Raw genomic sequence first — 23165 nt, forward strand, 5'->3', positions numbered from 1 at the left:
CAAGGCAGTTCTTTAGTTCTTGTTTAACTTTAAGAGCTGTCTACAACTACCTGAAAGGAGGTTGTAGCCAGATTGGGGTTGGTCTCTTCTCCCTGGCAGCTATCAGTAAGACAAGAGGGCATGGTCTTAAAGCTCTGCCAGGGGAGGTTTAGGTTGGATATTAGGAAGAAATTCTTTACAGATATGGTAATCAGACATTGGAATGGGCTGCCCAGGGAAGTGGTGGATTCTCCGTCCCTGGAGGTTTTTAAGATGAGACTGGATGTGGCACTTAGTGCCATGGTCTAGTAACCACAGCAGTAGTGGATCAAGGGTTGGACTTGATGATCTCGGAGGTCCCTTCCAACCAGGCTGATTCTATGATTCTATGACTTGGACAGTACACGTTGAAAATTACTTTCTTTTCCTCAGGGAATTTTCTTCACTGGAACTGTAGGAGGTACCTGAGAATTGAAGGTCCAAGGGACTGTGAAAGATGTGGCTTTGAAAGAACAGAGTGGAAATTGGAAACTGATAAAATGGGTCTGCCAAGCCAAGGAAATACTTTTTTTTAAATAGGGAGAAGTGGTCTAATTGGACAGGGAATTCCTTATACTTAGTATGTGCCTTGAGGAGGAAAGTGTTTTAGCAGCCAGCTGAAGTTATAGTGTGTGTAGGCTTTATTTGCATTTATACAAGTTGATTCATCTGTTCACAGTCAATAATACTGTGCTGTATTAAAATTACAATCAGTGTATATATTACTAATATAGAGGTTTTTTGTCAGATTGGTGTTTTACACTGTACCTGGTATGAAATCCAGTCAGTGATCCTACAATGGAGTTTTTGTTGATATTTTGATTGAAACTGCTGGCACATTGTTATATTGTTATACTAAGTCTTGCTGAATTTCTACTGTTGAAGTTGAGGCTTGGGATGTAAATACCAAAATATATTTCCTTTGAAGGTAGATATTTAAAGAGGCCCCTACCATTTCTCCAGCTGCTTATGCAGTAGTGGCTGTGTAGTGCGTGCAGATTACCTCCAGGGAAATCTGAACTGGGAAGGGGGAGAAAAAGGGAATTGCGATTTTACTGGTCCTGTTGGCATCAATACTCCAGAGAGGCATCTGCAGAAACTGATGTGAGGGAGTTGGTTATAAGCTACAGAGACCTACAGAGAAGGCAACTGGAGGATCCCTTAGATTTTCTGCAGGACTAAAGTTTATATAACATGGATCTGTCTCCTTATCTTTCCAAGTTGTTAAGCACTTTTCAAAATATTACATGTTGGTTACTGATTTTTAGTAGTCTTCTCCCTCCTGCCGACACCCTTGCTGTCTACTTTGCATGCTGTTGCCAGTAAGTCTTCACTGTGTTAACTTCAATGTAACAAAAATGAATAATGTCTCAGTCCCTTTGCCTGCTTCTTAATGTCAGCAGAGTTTATTTGGGGCATTTCGAATGATCTTCACTAAGAGCAATGATGGTAAAAATGCCATTATTTTCCTCATGAACCGTGAAACCAAACTAAATTACAGAAGTATGAAGGAAGATGATGCGGTATTAGAAGCCAAAGCCTACCGTGTGATTTTGTTTAGAGAAATGCTGGAGGCCTTGAAATGTCAAATAGATTTCAGTTGTGTAATTTCAAGATCAAATTGTATTAACACCCATACTTTAAGTAAAATAATACCATTTGCTGACTTGATTCCATTAATCTTCAATAAAAGTGAGTTCCTAAATGAACATGACCTTTTAAAATCAAGGTTTCAGGTAGATATCAGAACCTCAACAGTTACCATTTTGTAAGGAAATATATCAGTGTTTTGTACATCTTGACTAATGTTTTTAACACATTTATCATAGAATCATTGAATATGCTGAGTTGGAAGGAACCCATTAGGATCATTAAGTTCAGCTCCTGGTCCTGCACAGGACACCTCAAGAATCACACCATGTGTCTGAGATCTTTGCCCAAACACTTCATGAACTCAATTATGATTCATAACCAAGCAGTTCAGTCACTTTTTATCCTTTAATATGCTCATATGTCTCCTGAACTTCAGAAGTAATCTGTGTATGTGTCTGTGGGTTGACTTGCTGTAGTGTGTACCTACTGTATGGTTGCCATACACTGCAGAAAACTTAGACTCTGAATTGTGATTGTATATCTGTGTCCACTGACTTTTATAAGGCACCTTTTGGAACCCACCCACATGCTGTCTACCAAGTTCTCACTCTCCTGTTTCTTTTATGTTTCTTATACTCTGCCTAGCTTCCAATTTCTGTACTTTTATTTATACTGCTTTTCTCTCTAGAAAATACAGGCAGACAGTATATGTCATTGTGTGATGTATTACATCAAATTAAAGCTGCTAGACTTGAGTATGCACCTCAGAGTTAATTCTGTGTTATGAACCCTCAGAGCTGGATTGCAAGCCTTGGAGAAGAAAGAGAGCACTAAACAAAACCAGCACAGATAGGAGAGTTCACGTGGGTTATTAATGGACAGTTCCAAATCTGCCTGCACTAAAATTTCAGTAATTGTGTATATGGAAAAGAAATTTAGAAACCTATCAGAACCAGTAGAACTATATTTACAGTTATCATTTGGACTTTCTTATAGCAGAGTTCTTTGCACTGAAAGCTTGTCTTTTGACTTAAATAAGGAAGACGTAATATGTAAAACTTTTTAAGGTATATAGAAATACGTGTGAAGTGATGAAAGAAGGCAGTTGGGGAAGGGATTAATCACCCAGCTTAATTTAAAGGCAGCCACATTTAAAGTATTGTTTTGAGATCTTGGCACATTTGCATGATCTATTGTTAGTTTATTCAGGCATTACAATCCTTATGGTTCTTTGCCACCTTTTTGTTTGTTTGTTTCTTTTAAATGTTGGAAGCAGGTATATTAGGGAGAAATGCCATCTTTGTGATGCTAATAATGTCCATTAAAACCTCATCTGCAATACTGATGAAATCAAGGTCTTGACTCCTCTTAGAGAAAATACCAGTCCTGCCTAGTGTTTGGCTTCTTCTTGAATTTAGAATATAGTCCAAGTTGACTTTATAGATTAAGAGAGACTTGTAGTACAGAAATCAGATGACTGCCAGCTTCACTAACTAAATACATTTTAGCAGTTCTTCTAGAAAGCAAGCAAGCTTCCAGGTAGGCAAGCATTTTAAACATTCTAATATAAAGTTTTAAGGTATAGGATATACGTAGGTATTGTCTGTAAATGTTAGATTACACTGTGTATTTTGCTAAGCAGTTCTGACTGTAGCATAGTGTGTGGGCTTGTTTGGTTGTGCTTCCAGTTTAGGCTTTGCAGCTGCTATTCCCCCCTTTATCTAAAAGATTTTACTTATTCTGAGTCCCTCCACTACTTTCACCAGATATTAGATCAAATCCCAAGAATCCCAGTGAATCGGCCAAAAGCTTTTCTGATCTGATTCACATCTGGACACCACTGATATCACAAGAGGAAGTAGGTTTGGTATTCCCAAACAATTGCTGAAGGCAAGCTGGGCTTTTTCTGGGGGAGTAAAGGCAGTCCAGAAGTAAAGTGTCAGAAATAATGCTTTTATAAATGGAATTCTTAAAGAGAAATTTAAAAACTGCAAGTGGATATATGCTAGTACTATTCAACTTTTTTTCTCTTTTTTTTTTTTTAGATCACCTTTTGCTGCTGTCACAGATTACTCAGTAACAAGAAATAATGTAATACAACTCTGTCTGGAACTAACAACAATAGTACAACAGGTATGAGACAATTTGCTTAGCAATTTATTTTTTCCTCAATTTTAACTGGCTATTACTTTATTGACACAATTTTGTTTTACACTGTCTAGATCATTGTCTAACCAAATTAAGGGAATGCTAGTACTTAGTAAATGCTTCCTAAAAATTCTGTTTCCTGGTTTTATAATACTAGTTTGAGTTGTGCTATGTATATGCCTCTGCATATCTCAATAGTAAGATTCATCTTGGGTTCTCTAGGTGAATATCCTCACTATAAATTTGAGAAATCTACTTGATAGTTTGTATATTTTATTTCTTATATTTTATCTTTAATTTTTAATTAGCTGTCTAGTTCAAAAGGTCTGTGTGTATTGGACTTTAGTAATCTGCTTTTTCATACAGTTCATATTGTCTAGACACCTGTTAGGATGACACATGTTCCCACGGAGGTAGAATATTTGAATACATTTTTGTACATACTACCTTTAAGAAATCCAGAAGTGGATAGTGAGAAGCTCTTGCTTAACAGGCTTCATTTGGGAGTGGAATCCTGAGAACCTTCCCCACCCCACCCTGGTTTAGGTCTGTCTCTATCTATGTGTTGTTCTGCTGAAATGAAAAGTCTCTTTGCTGCCAAGCAGAAATTCGAGGGGATTGTTTGCACTTGCAAAGATAGAGTGGAGAAAAAGGGAGAGAGTGGGCTAGGTAGGAGGACCGAGACTTTTTCTGGTTTTCAGAAGCATCAGTCCAAACTAAGAAAAACTAAACCTCTTCTATGGCCTCTTAGTGTGACTTTGTACAATGATACTCTCCCTTTCATAAAAGAAATGTGTTTTTCTCTAACCCTTTCATAAATGAGTGCAACACTGATGATTAGTTGTGTTTGCCTCCCACCTGAGTTCAAGAGAAGCAATATTACTAGTCCCGTGTGTTCAAGCCTGGGAAATGCAAATTTCTCACATTTAGATTTATTTTATTTTCACCCTCAATTCTGTGTGTGGGTTTTGATGTGGAAATGGAGCATGAGCTTTTCCCACCCCATGGACCGCAGAGTGTGAGGATGCCCGTTTGCTTTCCAGGCCCCAGGGGGGAGGGGTAATGCTGCCAGTCCATCCTTTGGCCGTCCTGTGCTCCCCACTGGGCTCCTCCCATCAGCCTGCCTCAAACTGGGATGGAAGTGCCAGCACTGATGGCTGTGGGAGAAGTGCCCAGGCCTTCAACTTCTTGGCTGCCTTTGGCATGACGTCTGTTTTGTGTCTGCTGGCCTGTGGCCTGTTGTGCCCTTGTTGAGTTGTGAGAAGGGATCAATAGGGTGGGAGAAATAGTCATGGACGGCATCCCTTCCACTTGTCCAAACTGGTCATTTTTCACAGAAGTAGCTGTGCATCACTGACTAGGTTTTAATTTAGGGGAAGAGCCATGTGGTCCATTTTCATGTGCCCACAATTAGTGAGGAGGTGGGTAAAATAACAACTGCTGCAGTGTTTCACAGGAAATAACTTAATATCAATTTATTTTCTTAAAAATTCATCCCTATCCATGATACTACTAATTTACTATGGTATAGTTAAATATATCTCTATGTATATTTTTCAGTGTGAATGAGAGTAAATGTTATTATTTAATATCTTTGGAGAAACAGCAGTTTTACATTCTTCAGGAACAACATAATTCCCCAATCAGGAAGCAGTTCCTGAATCTACAGTTTAAAGTCAAAAAGAGCATTTATGCGTCTAAATTTAAGCATGCTCTGAAATCGAATTGGGCTGTAGTCAGAAGAATGATAATGAAAAATTCCATTAGTAGTCCCAAACACCTGTGGTTTGATCTCTACTTAAAACAATTGCCTTGCAATGTTGCATTTCAAATGTCTTAGCTGAGCTTTTTTCTATATGACCATTGAGCATGCCAAAAATCCTCATTGTGCTTTCTTAAGACTGTAAAATCAGTCTTTCAGTATCACCTCAACTGGTGTTTTTTTTCTGTCTCGGAATCTTTTTCCTTTTGTATTAAAAGGAATTAAATTAAAATAATTTATAATTTTTTTTTTTGGTGAAAGACCTACAGAAGGTAATGTTGCAATTTTTCTTTTAACAGCAGATAACAGCTTTTTATAGTGCTCAAAGGTTTACACAAATGTAGAGTCTATTCATTTTATTACCTCTGAATTTTTATGACATTCATACTCTTTAAAAATAGAACTCCAGTAACTGAGTTTCATCAGGATTTTTTTGTGTTGTTTAAGTTACAGCTAATGTTTAGATTTATTAACCAAAAGTCAAAAAATGATTCTTTAGTCAAGATGGAGGGTAAAAAGCGCCAAAATTATGGTGGCTTGCTTGATTTATTTTGCACATTTTGTAGCTAATTGTAATATCAGTGTTTCTTCATAGAGTTTAGTGATATTGAGTCGTGTCCCCCCCTATTATCAGCACTAAATGGATAATTAAGAAAAAATTACAGAATTACATCCCACTTATAAGTATGAAGTCTAAGAAAATCTATTGAGTGTTTGTGCTTTTACCTTTAAATAATTAGCAAAGTTCAAGTTATAATAATTTCTTAGAGACAACTCTGGAATAAAATGCAGGAAGACACATACTTTGTTTTAACCATTCAATTGTCTATGTGTCTTGCACATTGCCCAGGACCTGATAGGCCAGTGTGCAGTGGATATTTGCCAGTGGAAGCAGGTCCTTCAGAGCACTGCAAGTTACTGTAGCCTGCTTTACATTTGCACTAATCATCTACTTCTATGCAGCTGCTTTATTTTGGCTTAGGGGTTTTTTTCTCCCCCTTAGGATTTTAGGATATTATTTCATAGCCTCTCTCTGCAGGTTTTTGCTCTTGATACCATCATCCTTGCTGATGGCTTATTTAATTCAGGGATTGCATTCTTGCTCATTTTTATAATCAACTCTTCCCTTGCAGTAGAACACTGGAGGAAAAAAAAGACAAACAAATTCATGAGACTATTATGATTTTTGCCACCATTTCCTTGCACTGTGCCTTTCTCTCCTACACTATCTGCCTCTCTATAGGAATCAAAGGCTGAGCATTATCTGTTTTGTCTGTTTCCTCTGCAATGAATAAAAAAGGCCTGTTCTTTCTTGATGAGACAAGATAAATGTTAAAGGGCTATGGGTGAACAGGTTGGGGGGGTGAGATTTTTAGATTGTCATTTTTTCCCCTTTGGTTCATTCATGAATTTAGATTTGTGCCAACAGAATTGTTTCAGTCACAAATGCACATCAGGAAGAATGTGAGAACCTCTTGTCTTGGTGTTCATGAAGTCTTGCTATTGACTTAGTTAGTTGGGTTGTTTAGCTTCAGGGGGTGCCAAGAACTGGTCATTTTAAGTGTGCTGGCTTTTTTTTAGAAAGGTAGCAGTAGCTACACTGATAACGTAAGGAACAGAAAATATCTTGCTTTCTTAGGCAATCTGTAGGTAGCTTTTACTCTCATTCTCAATGCTTTTATTCCTTAGGAATTCATTAAAGTTTAACTTAAGAAGCTTTCTTCTTTAGAATTGAAACCCTGGAAATCTTGTGAATATCTGAAAAGCCTAATTTTATATTGACTTCGTAAGTTACCACACGTTTAAAGAAATCTTTGCTGCTGAACACCCTATTTCTTTTATTGCTTTTTAATAGTGATCATTAGTAGCCCTCATCACACGTTTTTTACTTTCCCTAATCAGCTTTCACAATGATTTGCTGTGTTTATTTAGTTTTAAAACCACTAATGTTTATCTTGCAGCTTTAATGTCTTGTGGGATTTACTTAGCAATGTGCTCCAGCAGAAGCGTGGCTGTAGGCATGTAAATACTCCTCTATAGAAGCTTCACTGCATTTAGTTCTCTGCCTAAATACCATTTTAAAGAGGGGCTGTGTGGTGGAAGCAATTCTCTGTAACAGGGGTGGAGATGGAGGGGAGTCACTTGGCCAACAGACCCAGCACACGTCTGACATCAGCTGTCTCACAGCAACATTTGGAGGTAAACTCAGATTTTGAATGATGTGGGGTGAGAACTTTAGTGATGCAGTTTGGGAGGTGCTGTCCAGGAGGGAAAATAGCAAAGAAAGACCAAGACAACCATCCACAGATACTCTGTCTGGACATTATAGCCACCTGGGATTTGGAGCTAAAAGCTCTGATATGAAGCACATGCAGAAGTGCCCTGTGCACTGCATCAGCTAAGGGATTTCGAACTTATTCCCCATTTAAAGACATTTGAGATACAAAAAAAAAGTGTCAATATACTCCTTGCCCCAGTGGACGCACTTCCCATGCCAGGAGGGTATTCTTTGTTGGGCTTTTAGCCATTGCTGTTTTTCAGATAAAAGCTATTGTAAAGGATCACAAGTTATTTCTTAAGTAATGCACTATTTTTGCATACCACTGCAGTTTTTGTAATCAAATGTCTGTAACTTTCAATGAGGAATCTTTCAAATATTAAATCTCACTGAGAAACATTAAGTTCAGGCTTGTTTTCCAGTTAAAAGGATAAAATGGAAATTTACTTTCTTAGCTCCCCTGCTCTGACTCAGGATCCAAATGTAGTAATATAAAATGGTTCTATTCATTTGGTAAGGACAATATCAAATATATGAATGAAGAAGAATAATATCCTTAGTACTATTTTTACAAAGTATCTCTTGTATAATGTTTTCGATCACAATTCCTCACTTTTGTTTTAAGTCCTAGTTATTAAGGACTTTAAAGACTTGGTAAATATAGCTTAAAGTTTTTAAATTTGAAGTCATACCAAGTAGCTAATTACCTCAGGTATCTTTAGCTAATAAACTGGTTTTAATAGTTTAGTGGTGTGAATCTTTTATTGGTTCCTCATTAAAGCTGCTTTGCGCTTCCAGCTTGTTTATATTTTCAAAGCAACATGTGTTTGCTGGATACAGCTGTATATTAAATTTTCAAGATTTTTATTTGAATTTTCAACTATTCCTTCCACCCTAACTCTATTATCAAATGCTTGCAGGAAAATCTTTGTTAGCCTACTGTGGTAATATTGCCCTCCCTCTCCCCTTTTTTAAATAAAAATAGTTCATGATGAGGAGGCCACATTCTTGAAGTTTAAAGTATATGTATACATCATCATGGCCAGGCTTCGCGAACGAAGATTTGGGAAGGGCTCTACCCACTTTTCTTGCAAGCGCGTTGGTGGCTAAAAAGGCCAATACGAGAAAGGCAAGTCCGGTTGCAAAAGACACAGCAGAAAGACTCCTTAGATGGTATATTCTGCAAGGCTCGATTCTTTCTGCGTTGTCTTTTCTCCTCAAGGGTGATCCTGTGTGCTTTCTCAAAAGCATCAGCCACGTTATAAATGATTTGTCTCCAGGCCACCCGATTAGAGGCCAGAGTAGACCAGTTATGGTGATCAATATGCCCGAGGCTGAGTTGTTGTTTCAGGGAGTCCTTGTATCTTTTCTTTGGGGCTCCTCTCTTGCAGCAGCCAGTGGCAAGTTCACCGTAAAGCAGGATCTTAGGGAGGCGGTGGTCCTTCATCCTGGAGACGTACCCTGCCCAGCACAGCTGCGTTCTCAGTAGCATGGCCTCAATACTTGTGATTGCTGCCTGTTCAAGAACAGATGTATGGGTCACATAATCTGACCAGTGGATGTTTAGGATTGTACGGAGGCAGCGTCGATGGAAGCGTTCTAGGAGACGCAGGTGGTGGCGGTAGATGACCCATGATTCGGAACCATATAAAAGAGTAGACAGCACTATGGCTCTGTAAACACTGATCTTGGTACTTTTCTTCAAGTGTTTATTACGCCATACTCTTTTATGGAGTTTTCCAAAAGCACTATATGCCTTCGCTAACCTATTGTCTATCTCCCCATCAATCTTACCATCCGAGGAGATGAGGCATAGTACACTGTTTATACAAAATGCCCCCATTTTAGATAAGTGTACAAGTAGGGGGTAAGTGTACAAGTGGGTAGCTAAATAGATGTGGGGGAAAGTTAGAACCAAAAGCTCCCTTTGAAAACAATACCCAGGCAATATCTGCCTATATACATGACATCAAAAGGGTGTTCATATGAGAGTGTTATAGCTCATTGTCAATAATGCTGACAGAAATTCAGACTCACCTTGTATCCTTCAAGTGCTGCTCTTATGCAAGATTTTCTGTTACATAAGGTTCAAAGCAGTCCTCAGAAGTTGTGGTGTTACAGGATACATGTTGTTCTGTGCAGTTGTTCTCTTGCAGTTGACTTTTAAAAGTCAATGTATAATGTATAAGCTAAAATAGAAATTAAAGGATTATGGGAAATATGAAGCTGTTTTTTGTTTACAAGAAGCTACATCAAAGTTGTTTCAATTTATGCTCTTTAGTAATATTTTTCTCTTTTTCATAGTGGAGTAGCTTATTTATCTATAGCACAATTTTACGGAAAATTTCAGATGTAATTTAATGTAATGTAAAAAGTGCCTAAGGTACTTAGCATTGATGCCTTTTTATGATTCTGGTAGTTTCTTTCTGCTCTTTTATTATACTTTTTTTCCCCCCTTGAAATGGCTTACTTATAGATATATTGTCCTTTGATTTAAGTTTTGAAGTGCTTTTTGAAATGGAATTAGGCATGGAATATCTCGAAGATTAAAATGTCAGTAATAGTCTATTGGGACTACTAATTTGATGACTCATTAGTTGTCATTGATATATATGCTGTAAAGAGGTGTGGAATTTTTTTTCCCAAACTTGTGAAGCTACAACCCTGTAAAGCCCTGTGAATTTGTTAGCTGTGTTTTCTCTTCCATTCTTGGAGAAAGTGGTTTCTTTGCCTAGTGGATGGAAAGAAAAAACCAAAATCAAAAAAACACTGAAATATTCAAAAGAATGCTGAGTATGTAAGAAGCTTAGTGACCAGAAAGCAAAAATGGGTTGGTGTTACCTTGTTTGGAGTTCTTTTTCTTTGGTTGTTTTTTTTCCAGATTAATGATTGACAGTCTCTGAATATGGGGGAAAATGAAACACAAAGCAGAAAAATTTGTGAAAAAAGGAGTAGTCTTTTTGATGGGGCATATGGTGGTAAACCAATTCAGCTCTTAAATTTTTCCAAGAAAGGGAGCCTGACTGGGTCAAGGTGACAGTGAAAGAGTCAGGGACTGTTAACTCATGCACTCATGGAAGCACTTGCAGAAAGTAGCAGAAAGCTGATGGAAACTGAGATGAAGTGTAGACAGAGGGGAAAATGTGTTTTCATATCTCATATGTTTCCTTTAAATAAAAGCTTTTTTTTCTTAGACTGATTGTTGTGGGCACTGTGTCAGTGCACGCTGAGTGGCATCACAGTTTCCATTTGAATAGAGTCAAAGAGAGGATATGCCATGCTTACTACGTAATTCTTTGTAAATGGCAAATTGAATGATTCATGATGATCTATTAAGATTATGTTGGTCATATCAGTAGACTTGAAGATTAAGACTCTGCATTTCTTTTAGTTTGGAAACATTTCCCTTCCCAGAGGCAGTATGATCTCTGTAACTAGGTGCAGTGAAGCAAGATTGTACTTCAGTGTAGTGAAGTACAGAAACCATGTGTTGCTAAGTGGCTGTAAAAGCCTTAGGCATGAAAAAGTGTTGTGACTATCTTTATTTCAGGAACACGTGTGTGTTTATTTGCTTAAGTCCATTAAAAATACATAAATCATTTCAGATGGTCCATTATGAAACATTCGAGTTATGATTGAGCCTGAAATGCCATTTACCTAAATATCATTACTTTTTTGCAGTTCAATTAATTTCATTTCTTCTGTTGGCAAAATAGCTAACTAGGCAAAATATGAAACATGAAATATTTTGCTGTAGTTGTGTTTTATAAACCAGAATTCTTTCTCATGGCAGTACTAGAGGAATAGCAGAATTGAAAAATTAAAGTTATTTACTTCTAAATTGTCTTGGAAGTGACATTGAAAACTTAAGAACTGCATAACACATAATGCTACAAGCTCTATTTTACATGTCAGTGATAAAAGACAAGAGGTTTAAATACATGATGCTTATTTAGAGGTGTGGAAAAAAGAATGTTTTGACTGTTTTTTCTCCTTTGGATGGACCATTTTTGCCTCAGTTTCAGTCTTTCATCTGTTGATAGCTTCAGTGAATTTTATTTGTACCTGCTAAGAATGTCACCAAGTAGAGAAATCACCTGAACAGCTGAAATTTAATTTAGACCACAAAAGCACTTAGATTCCAGAGGGGTATGTGAGCAACTATCAGTGTGATTTTAGTCAGTGCTAAAATACTGGCTGTAGTTTCTGACCTAATGGTATACTGGCTCATTTTAGAAACAAGGAAGAAGTGTAACTCTCTATATGCAAAGTAAGAATTAATATGTGACCAGATCCCTAGGGAAAGCAAGATGATGTCTTTTATAGGAGGAAGGGTAGAAATAATTGGAAATGAAAAATGACTTCAGAAAGATAGAATAAAAGAGCTTAGTGTACCCATTGCATCTCTCTTAATCCAGAGAGCAATTTTGCCCAGTGATTGCTTGATCTGTGGGTGATTTATGTAAGTTGTATTAAATTTCTACATGAAGTATTCTGTTACTATGGTGATAGGTGCCACTCCACACAGATTGTTTAAATAAAATTAAAGCAATTCTTTGTACTCAGTAGGCAGGGTAATTGCTATTAGTTTGTACACAAAGGTTATGAACTTAGAGTACTGCAGGTTTATTGCATTTTCAGGGAAAGGCTCTAGACTTTTAGAAACATTTGTGTGGGTTGCATAAGAAATGTTCTTTTTTGTAGCATTTATTTAGTAGCTTGCATTGTATTTTTCCAATAGAGATTTTTTTCCTCTCCCCTTACTTTGTTAAAAGATGTGTGCTCACCATTCTGCTTCTCCCATCCCTGTCAGTCCTTATGCATGTTTCTGATGGGGGAGGACAGAGTGGGTTCTGCAGGTACAGATGAGTTCTGGCTTCAGTGTGGAGGGGAAGGGAATAATAGTAGAGTGAGGATGCCATAGACCCAGTGGCAAGGAACTGCAGGGATTGAATAATTGTAGCATGAGAATGAAAGCAAATATTTCTGAATGGCAATGGGAATAAAATCAACAGGATTTGTGTGGGAAGTGAAGAGGAGTTGAAAATGGCACCCAGGTTGTGAGCTTGTGGGACATAAGGTGGTGGAGCTGTTGACAGAGACTGGGAAAGAAAGGGAGAACAGGGAGTGTTTGGGAAGAAACGTGATTTCAGCTTTCCAGCACACTGTGTTAGGGCTGGTGGCAAATATCCAGAAGGAGATTCTGAACTGTGAATGTGAACAGAAGGGAACAGAGAACTGTGACTCATCTGCACAGAGATGATAATTAAAGCAGCATGATTTTAGGAGGCTGCTGAGCAATAGGGAAGAGGTTGCAGAAAAGGGGAGAGCTGAGGATAGGGCTCCCTGGGACTGTGGCAGTGAGAACAGCCATGATGGGAGACTTTTGGAGCAGCTCAGTGGAAAGAAAGTCATGGAAAGAGCATATTTTGGGATGGTTAATTAGAAATACGGTGTAGTAACAACGTCTGTGTAATTTTAAAAATTAATTTTGTATGGCAGTAGCCAAGGATTGTCTGTGCAAGCACTGTGTGTTGTATAGCTTATTGCATTTTAGGTGAAAGACAGGAAAAAAGTATTTCCTTTCTCCCTCCCTCTGTTCCAAATGTGTAATTGTCAGTGTCCCCAAAGCCATACCTTTTGTATCCAAAGACCTGCTAGACCTCTCAAAATCTAAGATGTGGTAAAACACCTCAGGAAGCCTCTGACTGTGTCATGCTCTTATTTCTTTGCATGTTGGCAGAAGTGAACATTACCTGCTTGCCAACTTCTGTAGCTTTGGGGGTATTTAAAGAGTTTTTTGGTTTTGTAAAGGGAGTTGGAGGGGAGGGGATTGAACAGAGCTGTATATTTTGCCAATTTGTGTTCTACTATCGCAGTAATTACCCAGACATACTTGTAAATCACAGTCTGAGCAGGGTTCCATGGTGTCCATCAGTTTTTTAATCATCACGAACTATAGAACACAGCATTTTGTCATAGCCAACCATATATCCTGGCCTGCTTCAAAAGCAGTGTGACCAGCAAATCGAGAGAGGTGATTTGCCCCTCTCATGAGACCCCCCCTGCAGGGCTGCATCCAGCACTGGAGCCCCCATGTAGGAAGGATGTGGACCTGTTGGAGCAAGTCCACGAAGATGATCAGAAGACTGGAGCACCTCTCCTATGAAGGCAAGCTGAGTGAGTTGGGGCTGTTCAGCCTGGAGAAGAGAATGCTCCAGGGAGACCTTATAGCATCCTTTCAGTACCTAAAGAGGACTGTAAGAGAGCTGGAGAGAGACTTTTTACAAGGGCATGTGGGGACAGGAGAAGGGGTAATAGTTTTAAGCTGAAAGAGAGCAGGTTTAGATTACATATAAGGAAAAAATTTTTCACTGTGTGGGTCATAAGACACTGAAATAGGTTGCCCAGAGGAGTTGTGGATGCCCCACCCTTGTAAGTGTTCATGGCCAGGTTGGATGGGGCTTTGAGCAACCTGGCCTGGTGGGTGGCATCCCTGCTCATGGCAGTGGGTATTGGGATGATCTTTAAGATCCCTTCCAACCCAAACCATTCTAGGATATCAATCAAGTTTGTTATTTTAAAGCTGCCATTGTTTATTCCTACCATCAGCTGTATTAGATATATTTTCTATGTATTTTCTTATTTTAGTGAAAGACTAAATGAACTCAACCTGTCTTACCCTTGTACCAGTGGCTTGGTCCAAGAAAAGCAATGAAGGGTATAATAAATCAACATATACTGGAAGTTATAAGACTATTGCCTTCTTCATGTGTTGGCAAAGCTTTAGACTTTGTCATCATTGTTTTTGAGAACCTCTGTGAGAACTCTCAGTGACAACTCCAGCAAACCTCAGTCTTGTGGCTCTCTTGCTAGTGCTGAATTGGGCAGAATTCAAACCAAATGAGCCTTTCTAGAGCCAGTGGCATAAGTTCCCTAAAGCTAGTGACACTTGAAGAGGCTCAGAGTAGGCTCCTTGAAGCCAGAACAACTTATTTTTCATGGTGTGGTACCGAGTCTGAAGGGGCTGGGCATTCTCAAGTTAATTATTTTTTATTGTTGCTAAGTAGCAAGACCGACAGATCATCCATTTGACTTATACTGCTATTAAAGGATTCAGTTACAGTTTTAATCAATTTGAGAAGCAAAGGGATTTAAAGGATGGCTTGGTTTAATTCCAACCAATGGCTACATTGCTCGAGAGAGATTTTTATTCCAAAGGTTTGGCAATGCGTGAGAATCTGAACCCTCTTTTAGCAATCATGTAATTCATTATTTTTGTTACAAATAGAGTACTGGAGTTACATAGTCTAGAACATTTTATGACTTTAAAAACAATGGTGACAGCAATTCTATCTGACATCTGTTTTTAAGCAGTACATAAAATCTAGCTGGTGCCCTCTTGAAACTAGACATGGAAGATGAGTGGAGTTGCTCATGAAAGATGCATTTCCCAGGTGATTTTACTACCACTTTTAAAATGGTGTTCCTAATACAATTGCCTACATTTTTATGTGCAAAATGCTAGAAAAAACCAGCGCAATGTACACAAATACATACATGTCAGTTGCCTTCATCTAAGTTCAGTTGGACTGCAGAGGAAAATAAATGAAAAAAACAGGGAAGAAGTTCCACCAGAAGTGGCTTGAAAGCTGCCTGGAGAATGAATAATCCCATGGCAAGCTCTTGTTCTTTACAAGTTGCTCCAGTTTACTCCATCACACAACCTGTTTCTGGGCAATGCCACTATCATATGAATTTATAAAGGACATTTTTTGGCTAACATGTTGCCTGAGAATTGAGAGATTTGGGGTTTGTTGCTGAAAATCATATAACCTGCTTCTGTATCAGTTCTGTCTAAGAAATTGCCTTGCCCTGGAGGAAAAAATAGATTATGTAAACATGAGCACCTAAAGCATTCTGCTGAACAAAAAATTACAGTGAAACAAGTCCATGCTGTCTCCTGAGCACTCTGATCTAAGGATTAGTAGAAATGCTGAAATGTTGCTAAAAGAAATAATGCACATATTTCTGCATTTCTCTCAATTTTTTATCCATTAGCTATTTGTATGTATGTATTTTATTTTTTTAACTGGCATAATTTTATTCTTAAGTTAAATTATGGAGTTGACAGGAACTTAAAGACTGCCAAGAGTGCCGTGCAGCAGCTGCCTAGAATATGTGGCAAATCCATGAATAATAATAATAATAACAGTAGTAGTAGTGGTAATAATGATGGTATGTTTTGAGAGTATAGCCTGCAAGTATCCTGAGAGGTGTGTTTGATAGGTAATTGCAATAGGTAATTTGACAGGTTGCCAACTCGAACTTGTACACCAGATCATATGTATGCAAAAATAGAAGTTTTCTGCTGAATAGTTGTCCCATAGTTACAGTGCTAGAGAACTGCATGAACATTTTTTTACCTGTGGGATATGTGAGCAGTAGGATGAGTTGGCAGGTCTTCTGTATCTCAGTACTTCACATTTTGAGTTAAGATTTAATCGACTTGGGTGCAAAGAAAACAAAGTATAGGAAAAGTGCTAGTGTAATTAGCTGACTCCATTTCCCACTTCTGTGACATACGAAGACAAATGTTAAAAAAGAAGGTAATAATAATGAAGGTAGAACTAAAAGAAAATGGAAAAATATAGCATCGTAAACACTGCTTTTGAAAAGAAGTCCACAAATATTTGTATTTTATGTATGTTGTTTCACATGTGGTTTGTTCTAGCAATGTCTGGGGTAGGCCATAGTGATACGTGTACATTTTGCAGCATTGCCACAAGCCAGTGCTGTCTAATTCGATGGGTTTAATTTAAATGTGCTTAGTAATTATTCCTTATGACATTATGGTAGGATCTGTGCAGATAAAACTCACAATTTTTTTTGTAGAAATAATCAAGAATTGTGGTTATGAAGGTCAGAGCTTCTGGAAGAAATAAGTGATGCCTCTCAGCTGCAGTGTAGTGTAGGTCTTGCTACTTGCCTGGTAGTCTTAAAATTAGATTTTAAAACTATACCGGAATTGAAAATGCAGAAGAATCCTCTCCCTAATTTGTGTGGTTTGTTCTTGCTCTTCTTATTTTTCTCCCTTACTGCTTTTCTTTTTATTTCCAGTTTTGGACCTCATGTTTCCCTTTTTTTGGGATTTCAGCCTAGTTCCAGCTGCCTCCACAAAGGTCACTTTTGCCATTCTTTATGCGTGAGGCAGAACTGGAGAGAGTGACTATGAAAATCTGATATTAGTAATAAACTTGTTCTCTCATGTTTCCCTTTTATGTCCCTCTTTTTGTGGATGACACGGTCCCATTTTCTCTCTCAAACTGCTTACGGCCACTATTTGGCTGTATTCAGGAAATGTAAATTAACACTTCTTTTGTTGCTTTATTAACAATCTGTGTCATTAATCTTCTAGAAAATAATCCACATTTAGAAAATAACATTATACTGTTTCAGCTGAAGCTTTATTTGGTTGGTTAGGAGAAGACCATATAGCCTAGCTTCAGTTATAGTATGGGAGTAAATATATGTGTAAAGTTCAGAGAATAAACAGGTAAAAGTAATATATCTCATCCTTGCTGTAACTGTGTATTTCAGTTCAGAGATAATCGCAGTATTGTTTAACTAAGTGAATAGCAAATTTTTATCTTGTGTAGGAGTAAAGCTTGGTTGCAGATTTTTGTGTGTGTTCTTGCTTTTCTGAAGTAGAAAAAAGTTGATGCTAAACTTGCATATGATCTGTTTCTTGCCTTAATTGCAATGTTTTTATACTGTAGTTAAACAGATATTTAAGAAAATCTTTCAGGAGTAAGATATAGGCTTGTATGGAAAGAAGAGGCATTCTCCAGGTGTGGGTGGTATGCTACTAAGAATAAAAAATTATTTCTAATTGCATAATTAGAGACTTTTTATAGTTCTCAAGTGCTTTAAGCTTTTTTAGTTGAATTGAAATGGATATGAAAAAGCAATAACTGTAAGCAGTAAAGGCCCCCAGTAATTTGCATTCAGCTTACCATGCCACCTGAGGGATATTTGTAGAGGGTGGGCACAGTTATCTTCAGCTCTTGCTTAAAAATAAAGCACAAGGCAGCCAAAGGGAAATGAGCTGTTGCCTATGACAGAAAGTGACTTGTGGCTTTTGCTCTTGGGGCTGTTCAGAAGCAGCCTCAGCCCTCATCTCTAGGGATGGCTGCAGGAAGTTGAAACGAGCTGCAGGGATCAGCTAGGTGATCTTTTCCTAGGTTTCTTTGAAGCCTAGGCTTCAGGGCTGCTCTGGTCTATGGCTCTTTACATTCCTGCATCTTTCCCCGAGTTCATGCTTAAATTACGTTTAGTTGGATATCAATCATGTATGGAAAAAAATATATTTTGGAATTGTTTGTGTTTTTTTTACCGAAACATTGCATTTACTCTCCTCCAGTTTTTCTGTCTTTTATGGTTTACAGAACTGTTACTTTTTCTCTTGCCTGAATATGAAGATGTGATATCAACAGTCTGCTGTCTGCTAAGTGATGAACTCATTTAGCAGTTCCTCTTCCCAGACCCTGAATTTGTAGGGAATTATATGTTGAGAAGTTAAGGGTGAATCTGTTCACAGACTGGGTGCCTGAGAAGTTTTCCACTTGTTTTACTGTTTTTTGTGGATTCAGAAATATTTTAATATTTTGTATATATACTGCTGGTTTGCTGAAAATAAGCATATATAGCTTCCTTCATGATCATGGAAGAGATTAATTTCAAGGATTTAGCAGTATTTCTCTGTTATTCACTGCTTTCTTGTTTGTAATAAACCTATAGAGTATTTGAGAACCCAGAATCCTTCTTCCTTTAGTAGTGAAACCTCTCAGACAGTATCCTCTCTAAGCCGAATGTTTAAACTTACAGTAAAGTCTTCTTATTACCAATGAAATAATTATGTCTGCTTAAAAGCACTTTTTTTTTGTTCTTCAATATAAATGTTGCAATCTCTTCCTGCTATTTTTGCAAAATGATTCATAAGAAACCATGCAGAAAATAGATGTATCCAGATTGAAAATGTTACATGCCCTCCCACATATAACAATGAAATGTGTGTTTTGCTACTAAGATTGCAAATACTTCATTGATGTCTGCATATAATTAAATGTGTTAGATTTTCTTTCTGGCTATACTTACTAGCAAATGTTTCCTGAATGCCAACAGCTGTTATTAGGAAAATGCTCCCTGATCAACCTGCTACTTCTGCATGGGTTGCTTTATATAAAGCTTAAGAACACATTGGCTTTTCTTGCCTGAGTAACACTAAAAGTGTTTCATGGATTAAAAGTTCATTCTTTTTAAAACAGTTGCATATAAAAAAAGTTCTTTTTCTAGCACAATAAACTGATTTTAAAACGAGACTTTAAACATGAAAACTTAGTCCCATTTTTCATGTGGTTTATTAGATAGGATATAAAGCATCTGTTCTAAACAGAGCTTGCACTAATTACTATAAAGTTACTCTTAAGAAAGAGTGGTTCTTTCACCAGTGTTGGTTGTCTTTCATGTACTCTCTGCCTTGCTAACTCCATTTCTTTATATCCACTGAGATTTTGGCCTGTCAGAAAAACTTTCACAGTCCCAGACTCCCGTCTGTTAGTCTTGCCTATAGAACCTGCCTCAAATGCTGCAAAAGTTGACAAGAATGTACATGCAGTCCCCAGCAGGCTGTGTGTAACAAGAGGGTCTGCCTCAAGTTTCCTGTGTGTTTTATTTGGCGTTTCTCCTCCCTCCCATGTCATGCTATGTTATAAACAATCAGCTCCTCTTCCTTCTCCCAGGGTTTTCCTTCTCTTCTTTGGCAGAGTGTGCAAACATGTCAGTTCAGCTCAGCAAGAATTGTTCATCTTAGTTTCCTTTCTTAGTCACTTAAGACTATTGCTGGTATCTCTTTTTCAGCGTTACCACTACAAGCAGGTAATTTTTGTCCATGGTCAGGGGTGACTGGTTGAAGACACTTGTCTGGTATACATGGGACTAGCTGGTATGTGCCGAAAGGATGTAAAGTGGAGAAAGAGCACTATCTGTCTCAAGGAAGGAAGCAACAAGAGCTAGGGAATAGTTATAAACATTTACCAGTATTGCCTTTCTGTGGTGGCTTCACAATTTGGTTACATGAATCTTTTCATTCTGTCCAAGTCTTTGAAATATTTCATTTCATCCTAAGGACTTTTCAATTCAGTTCAATTCTTTTTAATGATAAATCAAGGAAGGAGGAATGATTGGACCAACTTAACCTGCCTTTTCTACTTTACTTTTTTCAGGATTGCACAGTATATGAAACAGAGAATAAAATTCTTCATGTGGTGAGTAGTGTTTGTATTTCTGTTAAAAAATGTATTTGTATAGACCACATAGAATTTAGAGCTGTGTGGTTCATGCTTTTTCTATGCAGTGCCAATGTGAAATGAACTAGTCTGAATATGACCGAGTGAATGTATAGAACTACTCGTGAATAGGTCACAATGTTACAAACCTGGCATATGAGAAGCCAGGAACTTTGCAAGGGTTTGTGTTTGTCTGGCTCAGGCCCATATATTATTTGTAAACCATGATCAGAAGAGTGATTTTGAAAAATGCCTTTTTTTTTTTTTTTTTTTTTTTTTTTTTTTTTTTTTTTTTTTTTTTTGAGAGAGAGAGATTCTTCAGGGCATCAGAGAACATGATGAGTTTGAAGAGCTGGTGCATAGAGAGTCAAAAGCTTGGGTAAACTTTGTCTGAAAACTGCGCCTAAGTTTTAGATATTAATTTCTGTTTCATGTTGTGGCTGAGCTTTAGTGAATATTAAGTTAACCCAGATCTTGTTTCTAAAAGTTAGAAATGAAGATAATATCTCTCAGAGTGAGTAATGAGTTGGCTTAATTTATTCATTATATTTCACATTTAGGTAGGTTTTCATATTATACTGGTCTTATTACTAGATCTTAAGGAAGAAAATACTGCATTTCTTTATTTTAAAAGGTGAACTTCCCAGTAAATTTTGCAGTACCTTTTTTCCCTTTTTTTTTCCTGTTGCTCCCATATCAAATGCTTGACAGGCTAAGTTCTATAAGCTTTTGATACTTTGGTTTCACAGTGATGTGGAATAATAAGTCTCCTTGTATTTTTAAGTTACACTGACATGTTTTCAGCTGTGGGACACAATGAATTAGCAAATTTATTGAGATCATCTATGCTAGGCCAATCTCTACAAGTATTTAAGTAAGGAGGTTTTTAATTGCATAATCTTGGCAAAGGTTAAAGTGCTATAAGTTTGAAATCATTATATATAGCCTGGTTTTCAAAACATGTTTGTTGTCTGCTATAACAGATGAGAGTTCTAACATCTGCTATATACAGTATATATATTTTACAAATTAGCAGAAAGGACTGTTAAGGCAGTGTTTAGAGTTAATACAGTCTTCAACAGACAATTTTGAGGAAACTGAGAGCTGACCAAAAGCAATTGGTGAAAGAGGTAAATCTGTGACTAAATAAGTAAAAGGTAGGATTTGAGATCATATTTCAAATTTGAAAGGTAATATTTTACACATGCAGCTGAAAAGGTTGATGATGAATTGGAATTGAAAGCAGTCACAATTCCCTCTAACCTCTCTCCTTGGAAGACAGAAAAATGTGTTGTGGGTTTAGCCCATTAGACAATCTGGGGGGAGCAATCTAACAGTAGATTAAAAAAGAGGGGAAAAGCCTACTGCTGTCAAGCCCTTGAGAGAGCACATGGTATTTTTATACTTGTGTCAAAGAAGAGAAGACATTAGATACCTTAAGAGGTAACAATATTTGAATGCACGAGTACAAACTAGATTAAAGATGTTGTAGAGGGGGATTAAGAATTTAAATCTCCCATTATAGCCTGTGCATCCAGTAAATTTACAGGTGAATGTTAAAAATAAGGTTCTCTGATATAAAAGGAATAGTAGTAAATTTTGGTAAAGATGTAGAAGGAATCTTGAATGAGAAATACTGGGAGAACTAGGAAAGACTGGGAGGAGAGGATACATACACAAATATCGTAGACAGAGAAAGTAAATTCTCTCTTTCTAAATTCAAAGAAAAAGCTATTGCTTGTCCATTTTCTGAGTCCATTTCCCATCTACAAACTGCAGACTCCTGGAGGTAACAGAAGTGGTGTTTGACCAGCATCCCATCCAGCTGCCTTTGAATGATCAGATACCAACATATACCTGTGTTTGCTGGTGTGACTTAGGAAATTGAATTCAAATCTGTGGGCTCATCCTGTTTGGTTTCATGTACCACTTTCTCTTCCTGACACAAGGAAACAAAGTTTCTCAAAAAAGTGAGAGGCAATTAATTACAATTCATTAGCAATTCATGCAGTTAGCCTAAGGAAGTCCTTGTTGCAAGGTATTGTTCTCACTAAACATGGAAGTCAAATTTTGAGTTCCTTCTTACATAAGTAAGAAAGAACTACAGCTACGGAAATGAAAATAACTTAAATGACAGTTATGTACTCTTATTTGTTAGGACACCAAAATATTAGTGATAGGAGCAGACTGTTGGATCAAAGTAGTAGATTTTTGTCCACATGACCTGTTTGTGGTCCAGTGGTTTACTTTATGTTGAACTTGTGTTCTGGGTTGAACATCTTCATTGTTCACATGGTGGAAAGTTTTATTTTGGCCTGTTGTGCTGTGATTGAGGGCTGGAGCTCTGTAAGCACACATCTCCTGTGGGAATGCTGCCCTGTTTCCCTGGAGTGAGCCTACTTAGTTCCAAGTTGGAGAGCAAGAGGATGCAGTGGGCACAGAGGGGGTTGTGAGACCATTCTTCCACTATTGAAGTGCAAACGTGGAAACCTCCCAAGTTTACCTGTCACTGAGTCTTCATGTCTTCCTCTAAAGCATGGTGAAGTAGGCAACATCCCTTGCCAAAGGCAGGATCCTCAAATAAATGACTGATTGGTTTGCTTTAATTAGGTAGGGCCAAAAAATAGTTCAGGTGTTCATATTCTAAAGGCAGTAATTTCTTTTGAAAAGCAGATGAATGCCCTTTTTCCTTCAGAAGTGGCAGTGGGGGTGTTCATGTGGAGATTGCTGAATCACCTTGTTCATAGATAGTATGTTTTAACGTCAGTTCATGTATTCCCATGTTAGCTCTCTGGGTATCACTGATACATTGTAAGAAATGGTGTTTTGTGGAGATGGACCTCTATAGCTTCAGCTTATATTCCAGAAAGAAATATTTTTGTTTGTTCCAAGCAATTTCGAATTTTTTAGAAAAACGTTTTGATTGCCACTCATAGTATTAGGTTAAGTATTAAACTAATCTCTGTTATTCAGGTAAACACGTAGAATGTATCTAAAGGAAAAAGGTCTGATTGAAAAA

At 37.6% G+C, this 23165-nt stretch overlaps 1 protein-coding gene across 6 annotated transcripts in view; it reads left to right on the forward strand.

Annotated features, from left to right (window-relative positions):
• Positions 1-23165, forward strand: part of CNKSR2 (connector enhancer of kinase suppressor of Ras 2) — a 209964-nt gene that overhangs the window by 57239 nt on the left and 129560 nt on the right. For all 6 annotated transcript variants that reach the window (XM_027689124.1, XM_027689125.1, XM_027689119.1 and 3 more), the window contains exons 4-5: positions 3657-3744; positions 20084-20125. In XM_027689124.1, the coding sequence (XP_027544925.1) occupies positions 3657-3744; positions 20084-20125 (130 nt within the window). The remainder of the gene's footprint in view (positions 1-3656; positions 3745-20083; positions 20126-23165) is intronic.

Source organism: Neopelma chrysocephalum, unplaced genomic scaffold, assembly GCF_003984885.1.
Source record: "Neopelma chrysocephalum unplaced genomic scaffold, ASM398488v2 Primary Assembly neopelma1_76, whole genome shotgun sequence".
NCBI lineage: Eukaryota > Metazoa > Chordata > Aves > Passeriformes > Pipridae > Neopelma > Neopelma chrysocephalum.